General features: G+C 55.1%; 1 protein-coding gene across 1 annotated transcript; it reads left to right on the top strand.

The window, feature by feature from the left end:
• Window positions 1–23,509: 23,509 nt before the first annotated feature.
• Window positions 23,510–27,398, top strand: PHOX2A (paired like homeobox 2A). The gene is made up of 3 exons (XM_002708523.6): window positions 23,510–23,872; window positions 25,854–26,041; window positions 26,813–27,398. The coding sequence occupies exons 1-3, from the start codon at window positions 23,656–23,658 to the stop codon at window positions 27,263–27,265; spliced, it is 858 nt and encodes a 285-aa protein (XP_002708569.2). The 5' UTR covers window positions 23,510–23,655; the 3' UTR covers window positions 27,266–27,398.
• Window positions 27,399–27,679: the final 281 nt, after the last annotated feature.

Raw genomic sequence — 27,679 nt, 5'->3', positions numbered from 1 at the left:
GGCAGTGGTGATGGCTCAAGTGCTCAGTCCCTGCCACCATGCGGGAGACCCAGGTGGAATTTCAGGCTCCCGTCTTCAGCCTGTCCCAGTCCTGGCTGTTGGGAGCATTTGGAAAGTTCATCAGTGGATGGAAGATCTTTCTCAGTCTGTATCTCTCTCTGCTTTTCAAACAAGCAAATAAAATGAAATATTTTTAAATGGGCAGAGGATCTGAATAGACATTTACTCAAAGAAAATACGCAAATAAGTCAGTCTTCAAAGATGCTCAACATCATTCCCCATCAAGGAAACGCAGATCAAAACCACAATGAGGGAAAAGCAGCAGAGGATGGCCCAAGCCCTGTGTACAGAAAAAACTTTTAAAATGTTCCTTTTTATTCCCTTGGTAACTTTTTTTAAAGATGCATTTATTGGGGCTGGTGCTGTGGGTTAAGCCTCTGTCTATGGTGCCAGCATCCCATATGGCTGCCTGTTCAAGTCCCGGCTGTTCCACTTCTGATTCAGCTCTCTGCTAATGCACCTGGGAAATCAGTGGAGGATGGCCCAAGTCCTTGGGCCCCTGCACCCACATGGGAGAACTGGATGAAGCTCCTGGCTATGGCCTGGCCCAGCCCTGACCGTTTCAGCCATGTGGGGATTGAAAGTAGATGGAAGATATGTGTGTGTGTGTCTGTCTGTCTGTCTGTCCCTCTCTCACTGTAACTCTGCCTTTGGGTCACTCCCCAGAGGACCACAATGGCCCAGTAGGGCCAGGCCAAAGCCAGGAGCCTGGATCTCCCTAAGTCTCCCATGTGGGTGCAGGAGTCCAAGCACTTGGGCCATCCTCTTCTGCCTTCACAGGCACAGGAGAAGCGACCTGGATTAGAAGTGAAGCAGCCGGGATGTGAACCCAGGCTCACAGGGGATGCTGGCTGTGTAGGCCGCCTAGCATACAGCTTTCCTAGAGTGACCCTAGTTACAAACGGCAGGTGAGGAAATGAGCAAAATTATGGGGAATCCTTTGGGGGTAAGAGAGAGAGACTCTGGGGCCAGCACTGTGGCCCAGCGGGTAAAGCTGCCACCTGCAGTGCCATCATCATCCCATATGGGCGCTGGTTCGAGTCCCAGCTGCTCCACTCCCTATCCAGCTCTCTGCTATGGCCTGAGAAAGCAGTAGAAGATGGCCCAAGTGCTTGGGCCCCTGCACCCTTGTGGAAGAATCAAAAGAAGCTCCTGGCTCCTGGCTTCACATTGGCACAGCTCTGGCTGTTGCAGCCAACTGGGGAGTGAACCAGTGGATGGAAGACCCCTCTCTCTCTCTCTCTCTCTCTCTCTCTCTCTCTGCCTCTTCTCTCTCTGTGTAATGCTGACTTTCAAGTAAATAAATAAATCTTAAAAAAAAAAAAGAGAGAGAGAGAGAGAGGGAGAGACTCCATCTGAAGCACAGCTGCGGCAAACGGGCGAAGGAAAGTGAATTTTAGGGCTGCTCTGCCGTGGGGCGGTTCCCCACTGCAGGTGGGCTCCAGGGACAAGGGCACAGGCCCCCAGGGAGCCGCAGTGTTTGTCTTCTCCAGCGCTCGGCTCTCCCCACTCCAGGGTGTCAGGCCCTTGTGCTGGGTGACTTGGTCCCCAGCTGCTCCAGAGCTGTGTCACAGGTACTCGACAGAGGTAGAACGCTTTCTCAGTGCTGGCTTGACCCATTCCTGAGGCGGGGTGTGGGGGTGTGGAGTTCAGTGCAGGGACGGTGCCACCTGGGACAGCTTCATCCCAACGTCGGAGTGCCGGCTCCACTTCCCGCACAGTGCCCTGGGAAGCCGAAGGCCACGGCTCTGGTGCCTGGGTCCCTGCCACTCACATGGGAGACCCGGATGGAGGTCTTGGGTTCCTGGCTTCAGCCTGGCCCAGGGGTAGGCATTTGGGGTGTAAATGATGGGAGGTCTCTGTCTCTCCCTTCCTCCCCCTCTAACCCCCTACCTCTGTTTCTCTCTACCTTCCAAACAAAATGAAAATAAAAAAATTTTTTTCGCAAAGAAGGGGAGTGCTGAGCCGCATGTCCGGTTCAGGCTCTCTGGGTGCTGTGGAAGCCCCCAGGGGAAAGGATTCCAGCGGTGCCATCATTCAAAGAACACGCCAGCCCTCGTGAAGTTCATGGTGCTCGGGGCTGCCTCCACCGGTGGGGGGCCCAGCAGGTGCTCCGGCTCCCTGCCCCCAGCTGTGTGATCTTTCCTGACAAGGTGGAACGCTTCAGGCGGTTTTGTCACAGACGGCCCGGCCTGCTCACAGGCAGAGGTCCCTGGAGCCTGCCTTTAACCATTCACGGAGATCTTCACTGCTTTATGTAAACCCAGGTTTTTCTCTGCCGTCGTCTTACATCTTCCTGAAGAACTTCCTTTCCTAAAAATATTTATTTGAAAGAGACACACAGACAGGGAGGGAGGGAGAGAGAGAAAGACTCGATCTACTGATTGTCCATCCTCCATCCGCTGGTTCACTCCCTGTGGGGAGCAACCCGGACTGGACTGAGTTACTGGAATTAAGACTTATTCTATGCATCTGCTCTCCCACAATATGGCGCTGAGAAGGGAGAAACAGCTTCTACGCAGCTGCCTCCAGTTCAACCAATAAACTGTAGGACCTGCTCCTGATTGGAGGAGAGCAGTGTACTCGGCGTGTGGGTAGCAGAGTTGGGATTGGTGGAAGAGGACTATAAAGGAGGAGAGAGACAACATGCACCAGGAACATCTAAGGGGAACATCTATCTGAAGGAACACCTGTGCAGCCCCCGAGAGAGCCGGCCGGTGGTGTGCCGCTCCCCCGCAGAAGTGGGGAATGTGGCAGGGGGAACCGCCCTTCCACGGAGGTGGAAGGGACGGTAGCCAACCCGGGAAGAACCAGCAGCAAACGCGGGGAGGGCCGAGCAGACAAAAGAACAGCGCAGGGTCCTGTGTCGTTCCTCCACGAAGACGGGGAGCGACAACTCCCCACATGGCAGTGACAGCCAGGGCTGGCCAGACTGAATCCGGGAGCCAGGAACTCCAACCAGGTCTCCCTTGGGGGTGGCAGGGACCTAGGTATTTGAGCCATCACCTGCTGCCTCCCAGGGCATGCATTAGCACATAAAAAAGATTTTATTTATTTATTTGTGAGGTAGAGTTACAGGTAGTGAGGAGAGACAGAACGGTCTTCCATCCGCTGGTTCACTCCCCAGATAGCCATAATGGCTGGAGCTGTGCCAACCCGAAGCCAGGAGCCAGGAACTTCTTCCAGGTCTCCCACATGGGTGCAGGGGCCCAAGAGCCTGGCTGCTTTTCCAGGCCATAGCAGAGAGCTGGATCAGAAGAGAGCAGCTGAGACTAGAACCAGCACCCTTATGGGATGCCAGTGCTGCAGGCGGCAGCTTTACCTGCTGCACCACAGCGCTGGCCCCATAAATCTTGAAAAGGTGGAGGCTGGAGGTGGGCCTTGTGGTGCAATGGCAGAAGCCAGAGCTTGGAGCACCTGCACCCTGTATCGGAACGCCCGGGTTCCAGTCCTGCCTCCATCGCCGACCCTGCCTCTTGCTAACGTGCACCCTAGGAAGCAGCAGGCGATGGGCCCTTGCTTTCACATGGGAGACCCAGGTGGAGTTCCTGGCTCCTGGCTTCAGCCTGACCTAGTCCTGGCTGTTGCATGCACATGGGGAGTGAACCAGCGGGTGGAAGACTGACCTCTCTTTGCCTTTCAAATGAATTCATTTTTTTTTTTAAAGGTGGAGCTTAATTCCTCTCCCCTTGAATTCAGGCTGGACTGAGAGACTCATTACTGCTGAGTAGAAAATGGACATCCGTGCACTGCTGCTGACATGAGCTGCTGCACACAGCGAGCCTTCTGCCTGCCTCTCTCTTAGACGGCTTTTGGAATGCTAATTGTCACCTTTTTTCCCTTAAGATTTATTTATTTGAAAGGCAGAGAGACACAGAAAGAGGGAGAGACAGAGACAAATAGAAAGATCTTCCACTCACTAGTCCACTCCTCAAATGCCCAGAACAGCTGGGCCAGGCTGAAACCAGGAGCCAGGAACTCCATCCAGGTCTCCCACACAGGTGGCAGTGCCCCCAGGTACTTGGGCCATCGTCCGACGGCGCCCAAGGTGTGCATTGGCGGGCCACAGGAGGAGGGTTAGCCTAGTGAGCCGTGGCACTGGCCTTTTCTGTACTTTCTATTTATCATTTAAGATTTTAGACAGCTATTTTAAATTTTTTTTAGTTTTTAACAGATTCAATATAGTTCAGATATAATTCTAATAATATGATTTTCTCTTCCTCCTTCCCTCCCTCCCAGTCTCTTCATTTTTTTAAATTTCTCTGCTAGAACATGGGCTTTTATTTGGGATGAGCTATCTTTTTCTAAGCTGCCTTCTCTAACATATTTCTGTATTCTATTAAAAATTGAAAACATGAAGAAAATAATAGAGCAGGTAGCAGAACTGAGAGTGGAGCCCTGTAGCTAGAGAAGGGAGGTCGGCCGGCGCCGCAGCTCACTAGGCTAATCCTCCACCTTGTGGCACCGGCACACCGGATTCTGTCCCAGTTGCCCCTCTTCCAGGCCAGCTCTCTGCTGTGGCCAGGGAGTGCAGTGGAGGATGGCCCAAGTGCTTGGGCCCTGCACCCCATGGGAGACCAGGATAAGTACCTGGCTCCTGCCATTGGATCAGCGTGGTGCGCCGGCCGCAGCACGCCAGCCGCGGCGGCCATTGGAGGGTGAACCAACGGCAAAGGAAGACCTTTCTCTCTCTCTCACTGTCTACTCTGCCTGTCCAAAAAAAAAAAAAAAAGGAAGCAAAATTGAGAACAAGTCCACTGTCAGTCCACTGTCAGTCCCAGGCCCTCTGGCTCACAGCTCCAAGGACAATGGAGTGAGGCTTATTCCCCACCTGGGCAGAACATCCGAAGATTTGTCTCTGAAGATATTAATGACCCCAGAGAAAAGATTTATAGATACCCGTGACATTTGTGTTCTCCAGCAAAATGACCAAGTCCCTAGCCAGTCACCATACAGCAAAACTGTGTTTCACAAACTCAGTGCATGCCCACTCTCACACACACTCATGCACACACAGTCTCACACACTCATGAACATTTGAGCACACACTCACCATCACACACACTCTCATACATGCACTCTCCCACATACACTGACACTCATGTGTGCACACTCACACAAATGCGCACACACTGTCACACACCCATGCACACACACATTCATGACACTCATACACTCACACCCGCCACCACACACTCTGGCACACTCTCATATACACACTCACACTCCTGCATACAGGTTCACAACCACACACATAGAACTTCTAAAACACGTTTTGTTACCATACCCTTAAATACGAAAAGCAACAAGAGGAGCCAGCTCTGTGGCATAGCGGGTAAAGCCGCCGCTTGCAGTCCCGGCATCCCATGTGGGCGCCAGTTCAAGTCCTGGCTGCTCCACTTCTGATCCAGCTCTCTGTCATGGCCTGGGAAAGCAGTGGAAGATGGTCCAAGTGCTTGAGTCACTGCACCCACGTGGGAGACCCAGAAGAAGCTCCTGGCTCCTGGCTTCGGATCAGCATAGCTCCAGCCATTGTGGCCAATTGGGGAGTGAACCAGCAGATGGAAGACCTCTCTCTCTCTCTGTAACTCTTTCAAATAAATAAATCTTTAAAAAGCAAAGCAAAACAAAGCAACAAGAGCCACCAGACGTGAACAAAGCTTGAACATGAAAGACCAAAATAGGGGCCGGCGCTATGATGGGCGGGTTAAGCCTGCACCTGCAATGCTGGCATCCCATATGGGCACCGGTTCATTTTCCTGCTGCTCCAATTCTGATTCAGCTCCCTGCTGATGGCCTGGGAAAGCAGAAAATGGCCCCCTGCACCCACATGGGAGACCCAGAAGAATCTCCTGGCTTCAGATCGGCTCAGCTCTGGCCATTGCAGCCATTTGGAAAGTGAACCAGTAGATGGAAGACTTTTCTCTGTCCCTCCCTCTAATTTTTTTTAAATTTTTTTTTTACAGGCAGAGTGGACAGTGAGAGAGAGGCAGAGAAAGGTCTTCCTTTTCCGTTGGTTCACCCTCCAATGGCCGCCGCACCACGCTGACCCGATGGCAGGAGCCAGGTGCTTCCTCCTGGTCTCCCATGCGGGTGCAGGGCCCAAGGACTTGGGCCATCCTCCACTGTACTCCTGGGTCATAGCAGAGAGCTGGACTGGAAGAGGAGCAACCGGGACAGAATCCGGCGCCCCAACTGGGACTAGCACCAGGGTGCAGGCGCCACAGGCGGAGGATTAGCCTATTGAGCTGCGGTGCCCGGCCTCCCTCCTTGTAATTTTATCTCACACAAATAAATAAATCTTGAAAGAAAGAAAGAAAGAAAGAAAGAAAGAAAGAAAGAAAGAAAGAAAGAAAGAAAGAAAGAAAGAAAAGACCAGACCAGGCTGGTGAGCGACTCAATAGGCTAATCCTCCACCTGTGGTGCCGGCACACCAGGTTCTAGTCCCGGTCGGGGCGCCGGATTCAGTCCCAGTTGCCCCTCTTCCAGGCCAGCTCTCTGCTGTGGCCAGGGAGTGCAGTGGAGGATGGCCCAAGTGCTTGGGCCCTGCACCCCATGGGAGACCAGGAGAAGCACCTGGCTCCTGCCTTCGGATCAGTGCGGTGCGCCGGCTGCAGCACACCGGCTGCAGCGGCCATTGGAGGGTGAACCAACAGCAAAAGGAAGACCTTTCTCTCTGTCTCTCTCTCTCTCTCACTGTCTACTCTGCCTGTCAAAAAAAATTTTTAAAAAATAGGAAATGAAAAGTCGGCGCCGTGGCTCAATAGGCTAATCCTCCACCTTGTGGCGCCGGCACACCGGGTTCTAGACCCGGTTGGGGCGCCGGATTCTGTCCCGGTTGCCCCTCTTCCAGGCCAGCTCTCTGCTGTGGCCAGGGAGTGCAGTGGAGGATGGCCCAGGTGCTTGGGCCCTGCACCCCATGGGAGACCAGGAAAAGCACCTGGATCCTGGCTCCTGCCATCGGATCAGCGCGGTGCGCCGGCTGCAGCGGCGGCCATTGGAGGGTGAACCAACGGCAAAAAGGAAGACCTTCCTCTCTCTGTCTCTCTCTCTCACTGTCCACTCTGCCTGTCAAAAATTAAAAAAAAAAAAAAAAAAAGGAAATGAAAAGGGACAAACAAAACTACAAAAATCATCGAGGGTTTCTAACATCCGCCTAACAGGAGTTTCAAAAACAAAAGGGATTCAGTGAGGGAGAGAACAGTGCCAGGTACAGAGCTCCAGAAGCATTGCCATCACTGTGGGACCCGAATTTTCAGGCTGAAAACCCAACGCCTGTGGTTGGAAATAGATTCCCAGACAAGTCACTGTGAAGTATCAGACACTGAGGACACAGAGCCTCCAAAGGCAAAATAAGTCATGTATGAAAGATGCAGAACTGCAAGCACATCCCTCAAATACGACACAGGAAGCTGAGCACAACTGAGAACTGCTTCAAAATTCGGAGAGAAAAGTACTTTCCACCTAGAAATCCACACCTCGGGCAAATCACCCATCAGATGTGCTGGCACAACAAACATTTGGGATCCCAAAAAATATTCCCTCCACACATTCTCAAAAATCTACTGGAGGATGTGCTTCCTAAAAACAAGGACATAAACCAAGTAAAAAAGGAATCAGAGTTCAGCGAGTGGAGCATCCAGCCCAAGAGAGAAGCAAAGGAACACCCAGAGCAAGAGCCCTGCAGAGCCCTGCCGGTCCTGACTGGAACAAGACAGCAAGGAGGTAGACACGGAGACCGCAAGAGGTTCACGGCACAATGCAATTGAAGGATAAAGTTTGGTGCTAAACAATTTGAAATTTGTTTTCATATCATACTTTTTAAAAATTTATTTACTTATTTAAAAGTCAGATTTACACAGAGAGGGCAAGAAAAGAGAGATCTTTCATCTGTTGGTTCACTCCACAAATGGCCACAATAGCAGGGGCTGGGCCAGGCCAAAGCCAAGAGCTTGGAGCTTCTTCCAGGTCTCCCACGCAGGTGCAGGGGCCCAAGGACTTGGGCCATCTTCTACTGCTTTCCCAGGCCATAGCAGAGAGCTGGATGGGAAGAGGAGCAGCTGGGACTTGAACTAATACCCACATGGGATACCAGCACTACAGGCAGCAGAGTCACCCACCGCGCCACAGCACCGGCCCCATAATCACACTAAGGACTTTTTGAAGTCCCCTTGTATACATGGGTTCAAAATACTTTGGCGCCAAAATATTTCTTTTAATTCTGTTTTCTACAAACCTTTTGAAATACTCTCATATTTGTCAGTTTTTTCTATGTAATAGAAGAAAACCTCAAACCTTCCGTAGCTTACAATCACTCAAATTGTTCACAGTCATGGATCTGCACCCTAGTATGGCTGGGCTCGGCGAGCCCGAGGTTTGCGTGGAGGTCTTCTCCCCGTGTTCTCATTCTCTTTCACCAACAACCATCCAAGCCACGCTCTTTTCATAGTGGGCTGCGCAAGCGCAAGAAGCCAGCCAGGTTACATAGGTGCATTGAAACCTCCGCTCCTTTCCTGTCTACTAACCTGCCTGGGTCAAAGCAAGTCACAGGGCCGGGTTCAACCTCAAGGGGGCAGGGAGCTAGACACCTACTACGGCAGGAGATACTGCAAAGGCACCCAGCGTGAAGCGCGGGTGTGGGAGTCTGTGACCGAGGCGGGGGGACGGGGAGTGACAGCCGTCTGCCCCCAGAAACCTGCAGAAGAGATGTCTGCAGGGTGAGAACTGTGGCACCACTGTGTCCCACCGACTGTGCAGAGAGGATTCTGTAATCCTTAGGAGTGACAGTGATCAAGACGTGGAAAAGTAGGGGCCGGTGCTGAGCCACAGCGGGTCACGCAGCACCGGCCTCCCACATGAGAGCACCGGTGAGTCCATTCCCGTCCAGCTGCCTGCTTGTGCGTCTGGGAAAGCAGCAGAGGACAACCCAAGTGCTTGGGCCCCTGCGCCCACAGGGAGACCAGGGCAGAGTCCCAGCCGCCTGGCTTCAGCCTGGACCAGCCTCAGCTGTTGCAGCCATTTGGGGAGTAACAGAAAAATCTTTCCTTCTGTCACTCCGCCTTCCACGTGGATGAAAACACAGAAATGTGTATATAATAAAAAGTTTTAATTGACAAGAAAGCATCGCAACTTTTGGTAGTTTTATCCTTCCTGGTGGTGTATAGAGGTGTTTGCTATGATCAATATTTTATACTCAGGGAAATACACTGAGGGCTCGAGTGGTGTGAAGAGTGAGTATTCACACTGAAATGGAGAGATCCAGGAAGCTCGGGCAGAGCTGAGCACCACCAGACGTCGTCAGTGACGCCATGGGGGGAGCCAGAGATGGCTCACACCTGAGGCCAGCACAGGCCAGAGGCAGACGTCCAAGTGCAACGGAGGAGGGCAGCTTCACGGAGCCATCAACAGTGTCGGTGGCACCCAAGACGTTCTCAGTGGCAGCCACTTTCCGGGCTGAGACGCCATCAGGCGGTCACAGTAGTCCCGGAGCATCAAGGTAGCTGATTTCCAAGACCAGACGTTGCAATAAAGATATTACACCAGAAAAAGGGGAGGGGAGGGGAGGGGAGGGGAGGGGAGGGGAGGGGAGGGGAGGGGAGGGGAAAGGAGAACCGGCATTGCAGCATAGTAGGTAAATCACCACCTGAGATGCTTGCATCCCATATGGACGCCAGTTCAAGTCCCAGCTGCTCCACTTCTGATTCAGCCCCCTGCTAATGCTCCTGGGAAAGCAGCGGAGATGGACCAAGTGCTTGGGCCCCTGCTGCCCACATGGGAGACCTGGAAGAGGCTCCTGGCTTGAGCGTGGCCCAACTCTGACTTTCAAATGCATAAATATTAAAAAAAAAAAAAAAGAGAGAGAGAGAGAGAGGAAGGAAGGGAAAGAAACTACAGTAGAGCGCACTGGAACAGCATGCAGTCTAGGACCAAACCCCAGCGCTGCCATTCGCTAGCCACACCTTCAGTAAATTACTTAACCTCTCTGGGACTTGATTTTCTCATCTCCAAAATGGGACTCAAAATATGAAAACAGTTCGTGGAAATGCCAATTGTCTTGTCTTCTTATTTGACAGGAAGAGCTCCCACCCACGAGTTTACTCCTCGAATGCCCACACTATGTGAGGCTAAAGCCAGGAGCCGGGGGTGGCAGGAACTCGATTAGTTGAGCCATCACAGCTGCCTCCAGGGGCCCACGTTAGCAGGACGCTGGAGGCAGGCATTGGCACCGGCACTCCCACACGGCGGGCGAGGACGAGGGTGTCCTAACCAACAGGCCGAACGTCGTCCCCTGCACCATCGTTTCACTCCACTTCCCACAAACTGTGAAGTCTCCACTTAGTTCCTCCAATAGGAGGTTTTTCCAAATATTAAACAGCACACGCAAAGCCCCACGACAGAGCCCGACACCTGTGAGCCTCCAGAACCTTGGCTCCAATTGCTCTTTATCTACATACATGAAGAGTAATACCAAAACGGTTTGGAAGCTGGGGTGTGCAAACAGAGCGACAGAGCGAGGTGGAGAAGAGAGGTGATGTCCTTGCCATTATACAGATTTTCATTTGGAAAAATCGTTGAGACCATCTATGTAAACAGATCATAACCCAAACGTAAGGTGCAAAACGCAAACACCTGCAAGGTAGCATAGGAGAAAATCCACGTGACGTTGGGATACAACACCAAAGGTTAAGCTGCTGCCTGCCACACCAGCGTCCCATGTGAGCCCCGGTTCAAGGCCCAGGTGCTCCACTTCCAAGCCAGCTCTCTGCTAATGTGCCTAGAAAACAGGGGAAGATGACCCAAGTGCTTGGGCCCCTGCACTCACGAGGGAGATCCAGATGGAATTCCCGGCTCAGCCCTGGTTGTTGTAAGCTATTTGGGGGAGTGAGCCAGTAAACTGTTCTCTCTTTCTGTAACTTTGCCTTTCAAATAAACAAATAAATGTTAAAAAACAAATCCCTGTGGGGAAGGGCACAGGAGTTAAAGTATCAAAATCAAACTTCTACTCCAAAAATAAGAGAATGAAAAGACAGCCATAGACTAGAACAGCTTTGCATGACACACACCTGATAAAAGACTGCACTCATTTATCCAACGCCTGCATACCCCAAATACACCAAGAACCCTCAAAACTCCACCGTGAGAAAACCATCACCCTGATTCAGAACTTGGGAGGAGGTTTGAACAAAACCACCTCGCCCCACGGGGCGTCTACGCAGCACAGCAGTCACGGGAAGGCGCTCACCAGACAAAATCAGAGGGCCGCGCCCTCAGACCAAGGCCATCGCCCCACACACCGAGTGGGAGGGCCATAACCCCCAACGCCGACAGCACGCACCAGCGCAGGCACCCAGAGCACTGGTCTCTGTCCATTTGCCGTCGCTGTAACAAAAATACCTGGGCGTGGTGTGGTGTCTGCTCGCTCCAGTGAAGGCGTCACCAGCTCACAAGGAAGGCGTGTGCAGGGGGCGCACCTGGAGAGCTGGCAGGCAGAGTGAGAGGAGGGCCAGGCTCGCTGTACCCCACCCACTGCCGGAGCACTAATCCCTTCCCAGGAGAGTGAGAACTCACCCCCACGAGGAGAGCACAGAGCACGGAGCCCTTTCAACGGCCCAATTACCCCTTCAAGGCCCAACACCACTCATTGGCCGCCCAATTTCCTCAGGCTCTCTGGTGGAGATAATCCACACCCAGGCCAGAGCAGGACCCAGCATTGCCTGCCACGCAGGTGGGGCCCTGCTCGGGGCGGAGCAGTGTGACGGCTATGGGAAGCCATGGGCAGCAGTCTCTGCGGGCCAGCTTGTGGCACAGAGGGAGTGGGCGCTGCTGCCCCTGCAGGCCCAGAGGAACCTCCTCTGCTCTGGCTCCTGGCTTCGATTGGCACAATTCTGGCCGTTGCGGTCATCTGGGGCGTGAACCTCTCTCCCTCTCTCCCTCTCTCCCTCTCTCCCTCTCTCCCTCTCTCCCTCTCTCCCTCTCTCCCTCTCTCCCTCTCTCCCTCTCTCCCTCTCTCCCTCTCTCCCTCTCCTCTCTCTGTGTAACTGTGACTTTCAAGTAAAATAAGTAAATCTTTTTTTTTTTTTTTTTTTGGACAGGCAGAGTTAGACAGTGATAGAGAGACAGAGAGAAAGGTCTTCCTTCCGTTGGTTCACCCCCCAAATGGTCACTACGGCCGGTGCACTGTGCCGATCCGAAGCCAGGAGCCAGGTGCTTCCTCCTGGTCTCCCATGCAGGTACAGGGCCCAAGCACTTGGGCCATCTTCCACATGGGAGATCTGGAAGAAGCTCCTGGCTCCTGGCTCCTGGTTTCTAATCAGCACAGCTCCAGCCGTTGCGGCCATTTGGGGAGTGAAGCAGCGGATAGAAGACCTTTCTCTGTCTCTCCTCTCTCTCTCTGTAACTCTGCCTCTCAAATAAATAAATCGTTAAAAAAGAAAAAAAAAAAAAAAAGATAGGCAGATGTTAATAAACCCTGCCTCTGCGAGTCTGACTTTACTTCATTCCCCGGGCTCCGTGAACTCACGCAGGCCAGGAAAGAGCGGGCCCTCGGCGTCCGTCTTGCTGTCTTACATTGGCCCCCTTGTCCCCAGCTGCAGGGAATTTGCTTGGTTTCACAAATCCGTAAGATCTTAGCTCTAGGACCTCAGTGATGAGCCACTGAGGCTCCGTGCAGGTCAGACCACTCAGAACAGCTGCCCGACGGTGGCGGGCACGGCCTGGCCGTCCAGTACAGCCCCAGCTCTCCAGCCTTCACGCTGCAGCCCCGGCACAGGCGTGTTTCTCAGTGCCTTAGGGAAGAATGTTTCCTGGGCCTCCCAGAGGGCAGGGCTGGGAGGGAGGGGGTCATACACCTCGTCTGCATTATACCTAGGGGTCTTGGCATCTTCATTTCATTTAACTTCGGCCTGGAATCCTGCTGTCGGTCAACCAGCTTAAAACAATGCATCCACTACAGGGCGGGCATCTGACACAGTGGTTACGGCTCCACTTGGGATGCCCACATCCCATATCCGAGTGCCACTCCCAATTCCAACTTCCGGCTAATGTGCACCCTAGGAGGCCTAGCCCTGGCCGCTGCAGGCATCTAGCAAATAGAAGAGTATTGTTTTTTGTTTTTTGTTTTTTTCTCTCTCTCTCTCTACTTCTGCTTCTCAGATAAAGAAAAAATAAATTTAAGAAGAATGTAATCCATTGTATATCCACCAGAGTGCATAGCTTTTTTAAACCGACACTATTAAATTTTTTTAAAAAATCTATTGGGCACTGGCACTGTGGCGTAGCAGGTAAAACCACTGCCTGCAGTGCCAGCATTCCATATGGGCGACAGTTTGAGTTCCAGCTGCTCCACTTCTGATCCAGCTCTCTGCTTTGGCCTGAGAAAGCAGTAGAAGATGGCCCAAGTCCTTGGGCCCCTGCACCCACGTGGGAGACCTGGAGGAAGCTCCTGGCTCCTGACTTCGATCGGCACAGTTCTGGCCGTTGCGGTCATCTGGGGCGTGAACCAGCAAATGAAAGACCTCTCTCCCTCTCTCCTTCTCTCCCTCACTCCCTCTCCTCTCTCTGTGTAACTGTGACTTTCAAGTAAAATAAGTAAAAAAAATTTTTTTTGGACAGGCAGAGTTAGACAGTGATAGAGAGACAGAGAGAAAGTTCTTCCTTCCGTTGTTTCACCCCCCAAATGGTCACTACGGCCGGTGCACTGTGCCGATCCGAAGCCAGGAGCCAGGTGCTTCCTCCTGGTCTCCCATGCAGGTGCAGGGCCCAAGCACTTGGGCCATCCTCCACTGCCTTCCCGGGCCACAGCAGAGAGCTGGACTGGAAGAGGAGCAACCAGGACAGAACTGGCGCCCCAATCGGGACTAGAACCCAGAGTGCCGGCGCCGCAGGCACTAGTGAGCTGTGGCACCGGCCAAGTAAATCTTTTTTAAAGAACCTATTTATTGGGATGGTGCTGCGACATAGCAGGTAAAAGCGCTGCCCGCATTGCCAGCATCCCGTATGGGTGCTGGTTTGAGCCCAGCTGCTCCACTTTTGATCCAGCTCTCTAGTATTGCCTGGGCAAGCAGCAGAAGACGGCCTAAGTGCTTGGGTCCCTGCACCCATTTGAGAGATCCAGAAGAAGATCCTGGCTCCTGCTTCAGCTTGGCCCAGTTCCAACTGTTGCAGCCATTTGAGGAGTGAACCAGAGGATGAAAAACCTCTCTCTCTCTCTGCCTTTTAAATAAATAAATAAATATTTTTTAAACATAATAAATTATTCATTGATTTGAAAGGCAAAGTTACAGAGAGATTGAAAGAGAGAGAGAGACATCTTGCATCTGCTGGTTCACTCCTCAAATGGCAGCAGTGGCCAGGATTGGACCAAGCTGAAGCCAGCGATCACGTGCTCTATCCGGGTCCCCCATGTGAGTGGCAGGGCCCAAGGACTTGGGCACCTTCTGCTGCTTTCCCAGGCCATTAACAGGGAGCTGGATCTGAACTGAAATAAGCCGAGACTCGAACCGGTGCTCATGTGGGATGCTTGTGTTCCATGTGACTGCTTAACCTGCTGCGCCACAGCGCTGGCCTCGACACTGTTCAGTGTTAAGGAGGCTGTGGAACAACCACAGTATGCATTGTTGACAGCAGTGCATCATGGCATGGCCCTTTGGGAAAAGGTCTGGCAGTTTCTCACAAAAGTAAATACATGGGGTGAGCATCATGGCGCAGTGGGGTAAGCCACCACTTGGGAAGTCCGCATCCTACTTTGGAATGTCGATTCCAGTCCCAACTATTCTGCTTCCAATCCAGCTCTCTGCTAGTGTGTCTGGGAAGGCAGCAGATGATGGCTCAAATGCTTGGGTCCCTGGCACCCTTGGGAGACCTGGATGGAGTCCCAGGCTTCTGGCTTCAGCCTGGCCCAGTCATGGCTGTTGCCAGCATTTGGGAGAGAACCAATCAGTGGATGAAAGATACCTCTCAAATAAATTGAAAATAAACATGTTTAAGTTCACAGTTCTGTAAGTCAGAAGACTAGCCTGGCACGGCTGGGGTCTCACCTGCTAACGCCCTCCCTGCATTGTCAGCTGGAGGGAAGTGCTCCCAAGTTCATTCAGGTTCTCGGCCAAACTCACTTTCCTGTGGCCGCAGGACTGAGGTGCCCCTTCCTTAGCCACTGTTCTCTGGAGTTCTCGTCAGCCCCCAGAGGCCAGCCACGCCCACGCCCACCACATTTCTCCTCCAGTGAGCCATGAGAATCGTCCCCATATTAATCTCTTCTACTTCAGACTCTGATTCCACTGCTTCCGGCCTCAAAGCCCTGTATACATGAAGGGCTCGCGTCCAGTGTTGTGGCTGTGGCGTAGCCAGTAAAGCCACTGCCTGCAGTGCCGGCATCCCATATGGGCGCCGGTTCGAGTTCCAGCTGCTCCACTTCCCATCCAGCTCCCTGCTAATGGCCTGGGAAAGCAGCGGAAGATGGCCCAAGTGCTTGGGCACCTGCACCCAAGTGGGGGACCTGGAAGAAGTTCCTGGCTCCTGGCCGTTGCAGCCATTTGGAGAGTGAACTAACAGATGGAAAATCTCTCTGTCTCTCCCTCTTTCTGCAACTCTGCATTTCAAATAAATATGTACTTTTGGAAAAGTCCCTATTTTACTTTGGATAGTAATATGCCCAGTTAAAATCCTACCTATTCCTAGCCCCTCTTTCTGTTTTTTGTGGCCATATGGCTAAACTCAGACAAGCACAAAGTAAACATAAGTATTGCATGGAACTTCTAGGAAGGTTCCTTATAGGATGTTTTCCTGAGAGATACACTTACAGGGATGTTTCTCTGAGAGATGTTTTCTTTCTAGTTCATTCTTGCTGCTCAAGATGGGGGTGTGATGGCTGGAAATCCAGCAGCCATCTTAGAACCTTGAGAACAGAAACCATACACTAGGAAGGTTAAACAGAAAAAGAAAGGTGTATGGGCCCTGATGCCCATGGAGCAAACACACCAGCCCCAGAGTCCCCTATCTCCCAACTTGTCTTAAGTGAATAAATTATCAGTGATTTTATTACACCATTGTTGCTTTGTATTTTCCCTTATGTGCACCCAACCTAACCCTAACTCATATTGGGCTCAGCGCTCTCAGCCATCCAAATCCTCTCGTATAAACATGTCGCAGCGTGTTCCTCTTCTGGTGCTCCTACAGCTCTCATATAGGAGCAAACTTGGAGTTTGATTCTTTATCCTCTTCTTTTTTAAAAAGATTTATTTTTATTTACTTGAAAGACAGAGTTACAGAAAGAGGTAGAGCCAGAGAGAGAGGTCTTCCATCCACTGGTTCACTCCCCAAATGACTGCAATGGCCAGAGCTGAGCTGATCTGAAGCCAGGAGCCAGGAGCTTCTTCCTGGTCTCCCACGTGGGTGCAGGGGCCCAAGGACTTGGCCATCCTCCACTGCTTTCCCAGGCCATAGCAGAGAGCTGGATTGGAAGTGGAGCAACCGGGACTAGAACCAGTGCCCATATGGGATGCTGGTGCCATAGCCAAGGGCTTTAACCCACTGTGCCACAGTGCCGGTCCCTTTTTATCCTCTTCTTATTCTCTCTCTAAGCTCTCCAGCTACCTCCGTCCTACTGATCCCTATGTCCCCCAAGCCTGTGCTCTTAGTGGATACCTCACTCCGGTTCGACCAACTGAGGAATCCTTTGGCCACCGAGTGGCCCTCCACCTCCGAATTTCCACTGCCTTTAGTTCCAGGCAGACGGAGCCACCATTCCCAGATTCCAGCCATTTCTCTGAAAGTCGAATACCCTCAGCCAATCCAGTACCAATTTCTGTGTAAGTCAGCAACAGAAAGCGACTCCGTTTTCTGTCTGTAATTATTTATTTTTTTTACAAGGCGGAGAAACAGCAGAGCTCCAAACTGCGGGTTCACTCCCTCAACGCCCACAACAACTGAAGCTGAACCAGGCCAAAGCCAAGAGCCAGAAGCTTAACCCAAGTCTCCCACAGGGGTGGCAGGGACCCAACTACTTGACCCAACTCCTTGCTGCCACCCAGGGTGCACATCAGCAGGAAGCGAGAATTGGGAGTGGAGCTGGGCCTCGAACCCAGGCACTGATCCGGGATGCCGGTGTCCCAAGTGGTGTCTTAACTGCTAGGCCAAATGCCTTCCTCTACTCCATCTTATATAAGCAAAACATAATTTTGCTAAATTAAAAAAAGTATTAGTATTAGGTATCTCAGAGAATTACTAAAGCAACTGGAGGACCAAGTGCAGAGCCACGTGTGAGAGTGGAATGCCCTGGAGCTGTGGAGTTGTCTCCCCGAGGGCAGTGCCGTCCACCCTGCCTCTGGCACAGTGGTGGCCCCTGGACTCTTGCTGCTGCCAAGTGCCCCTGCTGCAACCCCGTTGTCCCTGGGCAGAGCTTCTTGGTCCCTGAGTCCCTGCTTCCTTAGCCACAGAAGGTGATTGTCTGCACCCTGGTTGCGAGGGCGGCTCAGAAAGCAAGAGGCTGACATCTGTTAGGTGGGCGCTGTCTCCAGCTGAGAAGTGGCTTCGGACCCCAGATGCTGAAAGGGAATAACAAATGTTCCATTGTTTCGGGGCAAGGCAGGCTGGGAGAGCCACGCTGCCCCAGTTCCACGGGGGTGGCCCCAGGTCCCCTATTTCCCTTGTCAGATAGTCGTAATTTCCTAACCAATACGATCACTCTAGGGTGTGGCAGAGAATTTGACCATGACCTTTTGGGGAACACATGATTATCCTCCTGCAGTGACCTCAGATTGCCGGTCCCAGGCAGAGGCTCCTTGCCCAAGGTACACAGTCAGGCTCCTCGCTCACTCGCTCTCTCTCTCTCTCTCTCTTCTTGCCCTTTCTCTGTTTTAAATTAATTTATTTTGAGAATCAGAGTTACAGAGAGAGAGAGAGAGAGAGAGACGTCTTCCACCCACTGGTTCACTCCCCAAGTGGCTGCAACGGCTAGAGCTGAGCTGATCTGAAGCCAGAAGCTTCATCCAGGTCTTCCACATGGGTGCAGGGGCCCCAGCATCTTCTGTTGCCTTTCCCAGGCCATTAACAGGGAGCTGGATCAGGAGCGGATCAGCCAGGACTCGCACCTGCGCCCATATGGGATGCCAGCATCAGAGACGGTGGTTTTACCCATTACGCCACAATGCCGCTCCCTTGCCCTGTCTGGAAGCAAGTTCCTGAGGCCGCCAAGCAGTCAGCGCACTCTGACCCACTCCCATTTTCCTGCTTAGCCCTCCGGAGCTACAACCATGGGCAGTGGAGGAGGCTGAGGTCAAGTTCTGAAACACAGCATGCACTGGTATTCCCAGCTGCCTCCCTCTCCCCAGCAAGGGCATGGTTTCCTGGCTCAGGACAGGAGATTCTCACCGCATCCCACCCTCAGCATCCCCAGGACCAGTTCCCGAAGTTTCGTTTCCGCCATTTGCATTGCTACACACCTGTACCAAGTGTTTATTTGGATTTTTTCGTTGGAAGTGACAGGAATCCAGCTAGAACTAGATTAAACCTAAAGAATATGCTGGGTAATAAAATCCAATAAAGAGCAGAACAACAATAGTCATTTGAACAACGAGTAAGGATGTCTCAGGAGTGACCGAAACTGGGAGCTTAAATCCCAGCGTGATTCTCTTGAGCTCTTGGCTCAACTGCTTCTCTCTTCTTTCTTCTCTGCAGGGCGCCTTCCTTGTCTTCAATGATGGAAGACATGGCTGCACACAGTTCCTGAGTATTTATGGTTTTCAACACCCAAAAAAGAGTGACTTGTGAGGCCGGCGCTGTGGCGTAGCGAGTAAAGCCGCCACCTGCAGTGCCGGCATCGTGTCCCAGCTGCTCCTCTTCCAATCCAGTTCTCTGCTATGGCCTGGGAAAGCAGTGGAGGATGGCCCAAGTGCTTGGGGCCCTATACCCATGTGGGAGACCCAGAAGAAACTCCTGGCTCTCAGCTTCAGATCAGCACAGCTCCGGCTGTTGTAGCCAGTTGGGGAGTAAACCAGCGGACAGAAGATCTCTCTCTCTCTCTCTCTCTCTCCCTCTCTCTCTCTCTCCCTCTCCTCTCTCTGTGTAACTCTGCCTTTCAGGTAAATAAATAAATCTTAAAAAAAAAAAAAAAAAAAGAGTGACTTGTCTAAGACCACGATGAGGACGGGTTTCATGGCCCCATCTTTGGGCAGGATGATTGCGACCAAGGGCAGGATTAGGTGAGAGCGACCGCCCCCCGGGTAGCCCTGCAGATGGAGGAGATGGTTCCCAAGAGGCAGCTGTGGTGCTGGGGCGCCCACCCGCCTGTGTCCACTCTCGCAGCCCTTGGGAAGGTCCCTTCCCATGGACAACAACCTGGATGAGGTATGTATACGTAGCGTGGTTGGGAGCACCGACCTTCTTTTTTTTTTTTTAAGATTTATTTATTTGAAAGGCAGAGTTACAGAGAGAGAAGGAGAGGCAGAGACAGACAGAGAGAGAGGTCTTCCATCTGCTGGTTCACTCCCCAGTTGGCCCCAACAGCCAGAGCTGCTGAGATCCGAAGCCAGGAGCCAGGAGCTTCTTCTGGGTCTCCCACGCAGGTGCAGGGGCCCAAGTTCTTGGGCCATCCAGAGAGCTGGATCAGAAGTGGAGCAGCCAGGTCTTGAACCGGCGCCCATATGGGATGCTGGTGCTTCAGGCCAGGGTGTTAGCCCGCTGCACAACAGTGCCAGCCCCACCAACCTAACTTTTTAAATCTCACCCTTTTTGAGAGAGTCCACCAACCTTCTGGGTGCCATTTTCTTGCACAAACAGCTGAAACATTCTAATGAGCAACCCCTCACTCCAGAGATAACTTCCTACATGCCCATGGTACAGGAGAGTCTTATAGAAAGCACCCAGGATCGATTCACTCCCTGGTCCCTCCTAAGGGCTCATCAGGGATCAGACACCCAAAAAAGATCTGCAGAACTGGATTCTTTGCTCATTCTTCCAGAATCCTTGTGACATGGCCGTTCTGAGCTCTGCAGAGACCTCGCACTAGAAGTCAAAGACAAAAATGGCACTTAGTGGAGGACGGGGTGTCCTCAGGTCCCAGCAGGAAGAAGAGACTGACACCAAATATTCACCAAGTGTGTTTGCCTGGGCCAGACAGCACACCAGGAGAGGACAGGGATTTGAAAGAAGGCTGCAAATGGAGTTGGTAGATACCTGGGGGTGGGAAGAGTGCCAGTCCTGCAGCAGACCCAGACGGTGGTGACCCTGCCGCAGAGGGTGGGCTCTCCAAGTCATCAGAAGCTACACTGGCAAGCCTGCTCCAGCTCAGCTTCCACTCACAACAGTATGATGAGGACTCTGGGGACAGCACCTCAAGGGTGGTGGGGAGGAGCCACTGCTCCCTGCTCTCCTCCCTCCCCTACCCCCACGACCCCAGAAAAGGACTGGAGAAATAGAGCAGCATGGGGCCACTTGTTGAGCTGTCGGATGCCACCCCCTCCACATTTCGACCTGAAAAGTCATTTAAGAAAAAACAGAAAACAGCAAGTGTTGGTGAGGATGGGGGAAAGTTGGAACCCCTGTGCACTCCTGCTGGGAATGCAAAATGCACAGTTGCTGTAGAAGACAGTACCCAGCTGGTGCCGTGGCTCACTAGGCTAATCTTCCGTCTGCAGCGCTGGCTCTCCGGGTTCTAGTCCCGGTTGGGGCGCCAGTTCTGTCCCGGTTTCTCCTCTTCCAGTCCAGCTCTCTGCTGTGGCCCGGGAAGGCAGTGGAGGATGGTCCAAGTGCTTGGGCCCTGCACCCGCATGGGAGACCAGGAGGAAGCGCCTGGATCCTGGCTTCGGATCAGCGCAGCACGCCAGCCGTAGCGGCCATCTGGAAAGTGAACCAACGGAAGGAAGACCTTTCTCTCTGTCTTTCTCTCTCTCTCACTGTCTAACTCTGCCTGTCAAAAAAGAAGAAGAAGAAGAAGAGGAGGAGGAGGAGGAGGAGGAGGAGGAGGAGGAAGACAGTACCCAGCATGAATCCTCAAAAACTACAGATAAAATCATCATCTAATCCAACAATTCTACTGCTGGATGCGTAGCCAAAAGAATTGCAGGCAGTGGTGCCAGCACTGGGGCAAGGCAGGTTAAGTCGCCACTCGCAAGGCTGGCATCCCATATCAGAGCACCAGTTCAGGTCCCAGATGCTCTGCTTCTGAACTAATGAGGTACCTGAGCTCCTGCCACCCACGTGGGAGAACTGAACAAAGTTCCTGGCTCCTGGCTTCAGCCTCGAAGATCTGGCCATTTGGGGAGTGAACCAGCAGCTGGGAAGTCTCTCTCTCTCTCTCTCTCTCTCTCCCTCCCTTCCTCCCTCACTCTCTCTCCTTCTTTCTTTCTTTTTCTGCCTTTCAACTAAATAAATAAACATAAACACATAAATCTTTTTTAAAAAAATAATCGAAGGTAGGATCCCAAAGAGACACCTATATCCCCATCAACAGCGTGTTTTTCACAAGAGATGAAATGTGGAAGTAACTCAAGTGGCTGTGTAGGGATGAGCGGTTAAGGAAAGGAAACGATATGCAGACACTGGAATATTATTCAGCCTTTAAAAGAGGAAATTCTGACATATGCCACAGGTGGATGGAAGGTGCAGGTGTTAACGCTCAGTGAAATAAGCCAGTCATAAAAATATACGGGCTGTCTGAGGGCATTTAGATGAGATACTTCGTCACACTCACAGAAAGAGTGGTGATTAGTAGGGGCTGGGGAGGGAGGAGTTCCTACTTAATGGGCGGAGTTTCCAGTTCACCAGATGAAAGAGTAGCCGAGATGAATGGGGGTGAGGATTGCTCGCTATTATGAGTGTAGTTCACACCGAACCACACTCTGAAAATGGTGAAGATGGGAAGTATTCTATGGATTTTATTATGACAATAAAAAGTTTGGGGAAAAATAAGTCATCTGAGCAAATGCCTCCAAGCAATCTGGCTGGGGTACTTAGAGAAGGGGCTGGCCCTTGCGAGAAGAAAGGACCCGGGATGACAGGAGGAGGCCCATGCCCTCAGTGTGTTGGGGAACACAGTGACGGGGACTGCAGCAGTCCTGCTCTCCATCCCCAAGGACTTTGTGGACATGAGGGTGTCTGCCCCCGCCCCCCCCCCAAGACCTGCGCAGGTGCTGATGGAGAGGACTGGGGGCTAGGGGGCCGCTGCCCAGTGAGCTCCAGGGGCACCTGAATTTTCTGTCTCCGCCTGGTCTAAATTCCGGTGTGTGCCGCTGTCCCACAGCCGGGGCCTGAATCCATGAAGGGCCAGCGGTGGCCTGCAGCAGACGGGGTAGAGGTGGCTTTCTGGAGGCAGAAAGGGCCTCTGGAGGAGGGTGGGAGGAAAAGAGGCCGCCAAGGTTGCTCCCGGTCCTGACACCCGCCACACACCACGCCCGGAGCCCGGACTCCCGTCAGAGGGTCCCAGCCTGCTGGCTGGGGAGGGGGACTGAGCGGGGGGGGGGGGACCCTGGAGAGGAGGACTGAGGCAGGCGGGGTGGTGGAGGTGCAGCGTGTGCGGCATTCAGGACTGCACGGGACGCGGAGAACCGGCTGGGGACGCTCCCCCGGGGCCGCCCCCGCGCCTCGCTCAGCATCCCCCGGCCCTGCGGGCTCCTGCTCGCGCGTCTGGGCTCCCTGGAGGCTCCCTCTCTGGCGTCTGCCCCTGGCCTCGGTCTCCGCGACGGTCCCTCCATTTGCGTTTGCCTCCTCCGGCTGCGGCTCTCGGTCGCAGCCCTTGCTGCCGCCCGCGTCGCAGCCCTATCCCCGCCTCATTCTTTCTCGGTCCCCGTTCTGTCCCCACCTCCCACTCTGTCTCTGCCTTGCCCCCATCTGTCTCTGTCCCCATCGGCGTCTCTCTTGTCCCCGTCTCCATCACCGTTTCTGTCCCTGCCTTTCCGTCTTCTCCCTGCATCCACGTCCCCTGCCCGTCCCCGTCCCAGGCTCCGTCCCCTCCTCGTCTCCGTCTCCAGCCCCCCTCCAAGGGCTGCCTCCACCGACCCCGCTGGGATGGGACTGCGCTGGGGGCGGGACTGCGGGGCGGGATCGGAATAACTCGGTTATCGGGGCAAATTGAATTAACTTCTTCACACGAGCGCCGCCGGGCCTGCCTCCCCGGGCTCCCGCGGGGCCGCAGGTGGAGAGGCCTGGGAAAGAGGTCGAGACCCTCCGGCTGAGCACGATGCGTAGACACCGAAGGTCTGGTGCTGACTGGAGCAGGATGAGGGCCCTGGGGATCCGGTCCGCGCAGCTCCGCCCGGCACCTCGGGAGCCCTAAGAGCGCGGCAGGGACCCTTTGGGGTGGGGGGTCGGGGTGGCTGAGGGCGGGGCCTGGGCCTCCTAGGCCCCGCCCCCTCGGAGCTCGCCCCGCCCCGCCCCCCTCCGCGGGGTCCTGCGCGTTAAAAGGCGCGCGGTCCGGCCGGGCTGCACTTGCGTTGCACCCGGGCAGAGTGCGGCCGCGACGGGGCGGGCGGACTCTCTGGCGCTCAGAGCCAGCCTCGGGTCCTCAGCGCCTGGCGCTCGAACCTCCGTCCCGACCTCCACCCGGACCCGGACCCAGACCCCGACCCGGCCCGGCCCGGCCCCCCGCCCCCGCCCCCCGGGCCGATGGACTACTCCTACCTCAATTCGTACGACTCGTGCGTGGCGGCCATGGAGGCGTCCGCCTACGGCGACTTCGGCGCCTGCAGCCAGCCTGGCGGCTTCCAATACAGCCCCTTGCGACCCGCCTTCCCCGCGGCGGGGCCGCCCTGCCCCGCACTCGGCTCCTCCAACTGCGCGCTTGGCGCCCTACGCGACCACCAGCCCGCGCCCTACTCGGCAGGTGAGCGCCGCCCCGGCCCAACACTCCCTCCAAATCCTGCGGATCCCGCAGCCCCTGCCCTACGAGTGAATACGACTTGCCCCCACGACCACCCCCATCCCCGCCTTGACCAGGCCCTCCAACGCCCTGCAAGACCCCAGTAACATGAGGTTTCCCTTGGGCAGGGACGAGCCCCACCCTCTCATACCGGCCACCCCTTTCTCGCGCTGCCAAATCTCTTCGGACCAAGGAAACAAGTCCTCGGTCCAGCTGGATTCCTCACTAGGCCCTCTCTGATCACTCTCAAAGGCTGACCATCAACCTCTCCATAACCTGGATCCTCACAAGAGGCTCCTAGCTCGGTGGTCCAGTCAGATCGCCTCAGTCCCTTGTGGTGCGCAAACACAACCTTCCTCCCCAGCAAGGACCCATGCGGCGGCTGAGCAGCCCATATGGGAAGCTTCTTAGAGCCCCCGGCACCACCAGGCCCCTCCCTCCCTGCCTTGGACTCACACCTTCTGCATCCCCAAAACCAGTTCCCATAGGCTGCAGAGAAGGGGGCTTAGGTCATTAAGCCACTTTCACTTCCCCCTCCTCCCGCCCCTGCCCGGGACTCTCCCAGCTACAGTCCTGCAGAAGCCAGAGCTCCTGGGCCCCCACGCCACCGTTAGAGGCAAGTCCCTGGCAGAACCCTCCGTCCCTGAGCCGCTCAGCCATCCCTATCCCTCGGATGAGAGTCCCAGCCTGCCCCACCCAACCTCCCTGTCTCCTTCCCACCTAGGAAGACCACTAGGGACCCAAGTAGGAGCCCTGGCCTGGGGGTGCAGGGTGGGGGACACATGGGTCTGTAGAAAGGAGAACCAGGGAGATGTAGGCCGTCTGGAACAGGGGTGGGAACCCTGGGCCAGATGAGGATGGAGACTGGGGAGGTGGGGAGCATGGGCCCCAGAGTGATGGTGTTCTGAGCCCAGAGGGATGGGGCTAAGGTAGAGAGATGGGAAGACTGGGGGACCTGAGAGAATGGGGATCCCAGGTTGGAGGGCTGCAGGTAAGAACCAGGTGACAGGGGCAGGAATTATGGGGAATGGGGGCTGAAGGAAGACTGGAGACGGAGTTCAGAAAGATGGCGATAGGAGTGGGATGTTGGTAACGAGGATGAGGGGTGACGGGGACCCAGAGAGGTAGGACAAAGATGAAGGAGACTGGGACCCCTCGGAGAACATGGATGGGAAGCTAGTGTCAGAAACCCAGACTGGGGGGCAGTGAGACTGGGGGGGGGGAGGGGAGCAAGAGATGGGGGGGAGGAGGGGGGATTGCCTTGGCAGGGATGTGAGAAGGTATGGGGGGGGTGCAAAAGGAGATGGAGGAACTTGGGTAGGGGAGAAATAAGAATCCTTCCCTGTGGGCACAAAGAGAAGAGTGGCCAGAAGAGGGAAGTTGAAGAGAGATTCAGATGAGGAAGAAGAGAGGGGTGCACCTGGGGGGGAGCGAGGATGTGAGACAGAGCTGAGGAAAGCAAGGAGCTGGTGGGGGAGGGAGGGAGAGGGGCCAAGTGTGCACACCCAGGGAGCATGGCAGTGGACCCGCAGGAGGCCCTCAGTGGGGAAGGGGGCTCGTGACTGCCCCCGGGACCTCCTGCTGCTGCTGGGACCCGATGCACATCCAGGGCTAGGCTGGACAGAGCAGGACCTGAAGTCAGGCAGGCAGAGAGGCTGAGGGAAGCGGGCGGGAACCAATGGCAGGTCGGCAGGTCGGGAGGCCTCCTCTGGTTTCCTGGTTTCAGCCCACTCTCCCGCTCCCGGGCTCCTGGTTCCTTGCGCCCGGGGGCCTCCTTCATTGCTGCGGGCCGCAGAGCCATGCAGAGGGATGACGCCCAGGGGCCAGGGTAGGGCTAGGGGTGGTGCACCAGTCCCTCTGGGGCAGGACACAGCCGGCTGAACTCTGCCTCTGACCCCGTCCACCCTCGTTGCCCCCCCCCCCGCCCTCCCCCACACACCCTCAGTGCCCTACAAGTTCTTCCCAGAGCCGTCAGGCCTGCACGAGAAACGCAAGCAGCGGCGCATCCGCACCACTTTCACTAGCGCGCAGCTCAAGGAGCTGGAGCGCGTCTTCGCGGAGACCCACTACCCAGACATTTACACGCGCGAGGAGCTGGCACTCAAGATCGACCTCACCGAGGCTCGTGTGCAGGTGCGTGTATGCGCGCGGAGGGCTGCGCCGGGTCCGTGCCCTACGCCTGGGGTTCGCGGACAGCTGCATTGTGGAAGCCAGGATTGAGGGCTGAGGAGCAGGGTGCAGTCTGGGGTCAGCCGGAGGAGGCAGCGGGGGCTGGGACTTGAAGGCCCTGGGGGACCTGAGCTGCTTAGGGCCATGCTGCTCCATTTGGACTTCCTCTTCAGTCTCGCTTCACAAGATGCTTGAGAAGAAGAGGGGCCTAGTGGGGAGAGGGATCCCGGGCGGCTTCAGGGTCGGTGGGGGGAATGGACAGGCAGCACCTCGGGGAGCTCCTCCCCAACGCTGCTGTGGTGGTGGTGGTAGGTGATGGCGGCGGCGGCAGCGGCGAAACGCTGAGCCCAGGACAGGCGCAGGGCAGTAAAGTAAAGTAAAGGCCGGGGCGGATCCTGTTGTCTGAGTACAGAGGATCAACTGGCCGCCTTGACGCAAGGCGCTGGACAAAAGGTCTCCCCAATGCCCTAACCCCCCAGGCGGCAGAGAGGCTTCCTAAAAGAGGGCAAAGGAAGAGTTCCCTACAGGAGACCAAGAATACTGGGAAGCAGCGGGGTCCCTGAGTGAGCAGATTCCAAGGGCACAAAGCCGACGACCTAGATCGGGGGTGGGGGTGGGGGGACGCTGAGAGGGCAACTGGCGGGGTGAAGGAGGGCTGAGAGCCAGCGCTCACAAGGCGGCGCACCGGTCCCTTTCCGACCGACATGCCGGCTGACTGGCCTCCTGTGCCCGCAGGTCTGGTTCCAGAACCGCCGGGCCAAGTTCCGCAAACAGGAGCGCGCGGCCAGCGCCAAGGGCGCGGCGGGCACGGCGGGAGCCAAAAAGGGCGAGGCGCGCTGCTCGTCCGAGGACGACGACTCCAAGGAGTCCACGTGCAGCCCCACGCCCGACAGCACCGCATCGCTGCCGCCGCCGCCGCCCGCACCCAGCCTGACCAGCCCGCGCCTGAGCCCCAGTCCGCTGCCCGCCGCCCTGGGCTCTGGGCCCGGACCCGGGCCCGGGCCCCAGCCTCTCAAGGGCGCGCTGTGGGCCGGCGTGGCGGGCGGTGGGGGCGGCGGGCCCGGCACGGGCGCGGCCGAGCTGCTTAAGGCCTGGCAGCCGGCGGAGCCCGGGCCCGGGCCCTTCTCGGGCGTTCTGTCCTCCTTTCACCGGAAGCCCGGTCCCGCCCTGAAGACCAACCTCTTCTAGCCCCCGGCCTCTAGAGGCTTTGAGCCTTTCCCGAGACGCCCCAGCCCCTCCAAGACCCAACGGAACCCGGCCCGTCCCGGCCCGTCCCGGCGTCTGCCTGGAAGTTCCCATCTGTCCCCACTCCCATGGTGTCAGACCCCTACGTGTGCCCTCCCCGACTCTGGAGTCAGGGCCGCCCCGAAGAGTAGAGTGCTTTTCACGGGGACCCCTCCGGGAGAGCCCAGAGCCCTTCCCAGCTCGGTTTTCTTTGGAAGCGGGATCAAATGACACCTGTCCCTTAAAGTGCCCCCAGGGGAAGGTCCTCAGAGAGGAGCGGCCCCGCCCCCTCCGCTGGCTCCGCTGCTGGCTGGGTCACTCCTTATCTCGGAGGTCACTTCTTACCTCCTCCCCATCCCTGCCAAGGCCGCGGTCCCT

The sequence above is a fragment of the Oryctolagus cuniculus genome, chromosome 1 (genome assembly GCF_051225735.1).
Source record: "Oryctolagus cuniculus isolate XC-2025 breed Fujian yellow rabbit chromosome 1, ASM5122573v1, whole genome shotgun sequence".
Taxonomy (NCBI): domain Eukaryota; kingdom Metazoa; phylum Chordata; class Mammalia; order Lagomorpha; family Leporidae; genus Oryctolagus; species Oryctolagus cuniculus.
This window is presented reverse-complemented; position numbering and strand designations above follow the sequence as displayed.

What these genes read in the sequence shown, in the direction of transcription:
- PHOX2A (XM_002708523.6), top strand. Translation starts at nt 23,656, where the DNA reads ATGGACTACTCCTACCTCAATTCGTACGACTCGTGCGTGGCGGCCATG. An exon ending in GCCCGCGCCCTACTCGGCAG is followed by an intron (nt 23,873 to 25,853) that starts GTGAGCGCCGCC and finishes ACACACCCTCAG; the next exon opens with TGCCCTACAAGTTCTTCCCA. An exon ending in TCACCGAGGCTCGTGTGCAG is followed by an intron (nt 26,042 to 26,812) that starts GTGCGTGTATGC and finishes CTGTGCCCGCAG; the next exon opens with GTCTGGTTCCAGAACCGCCG.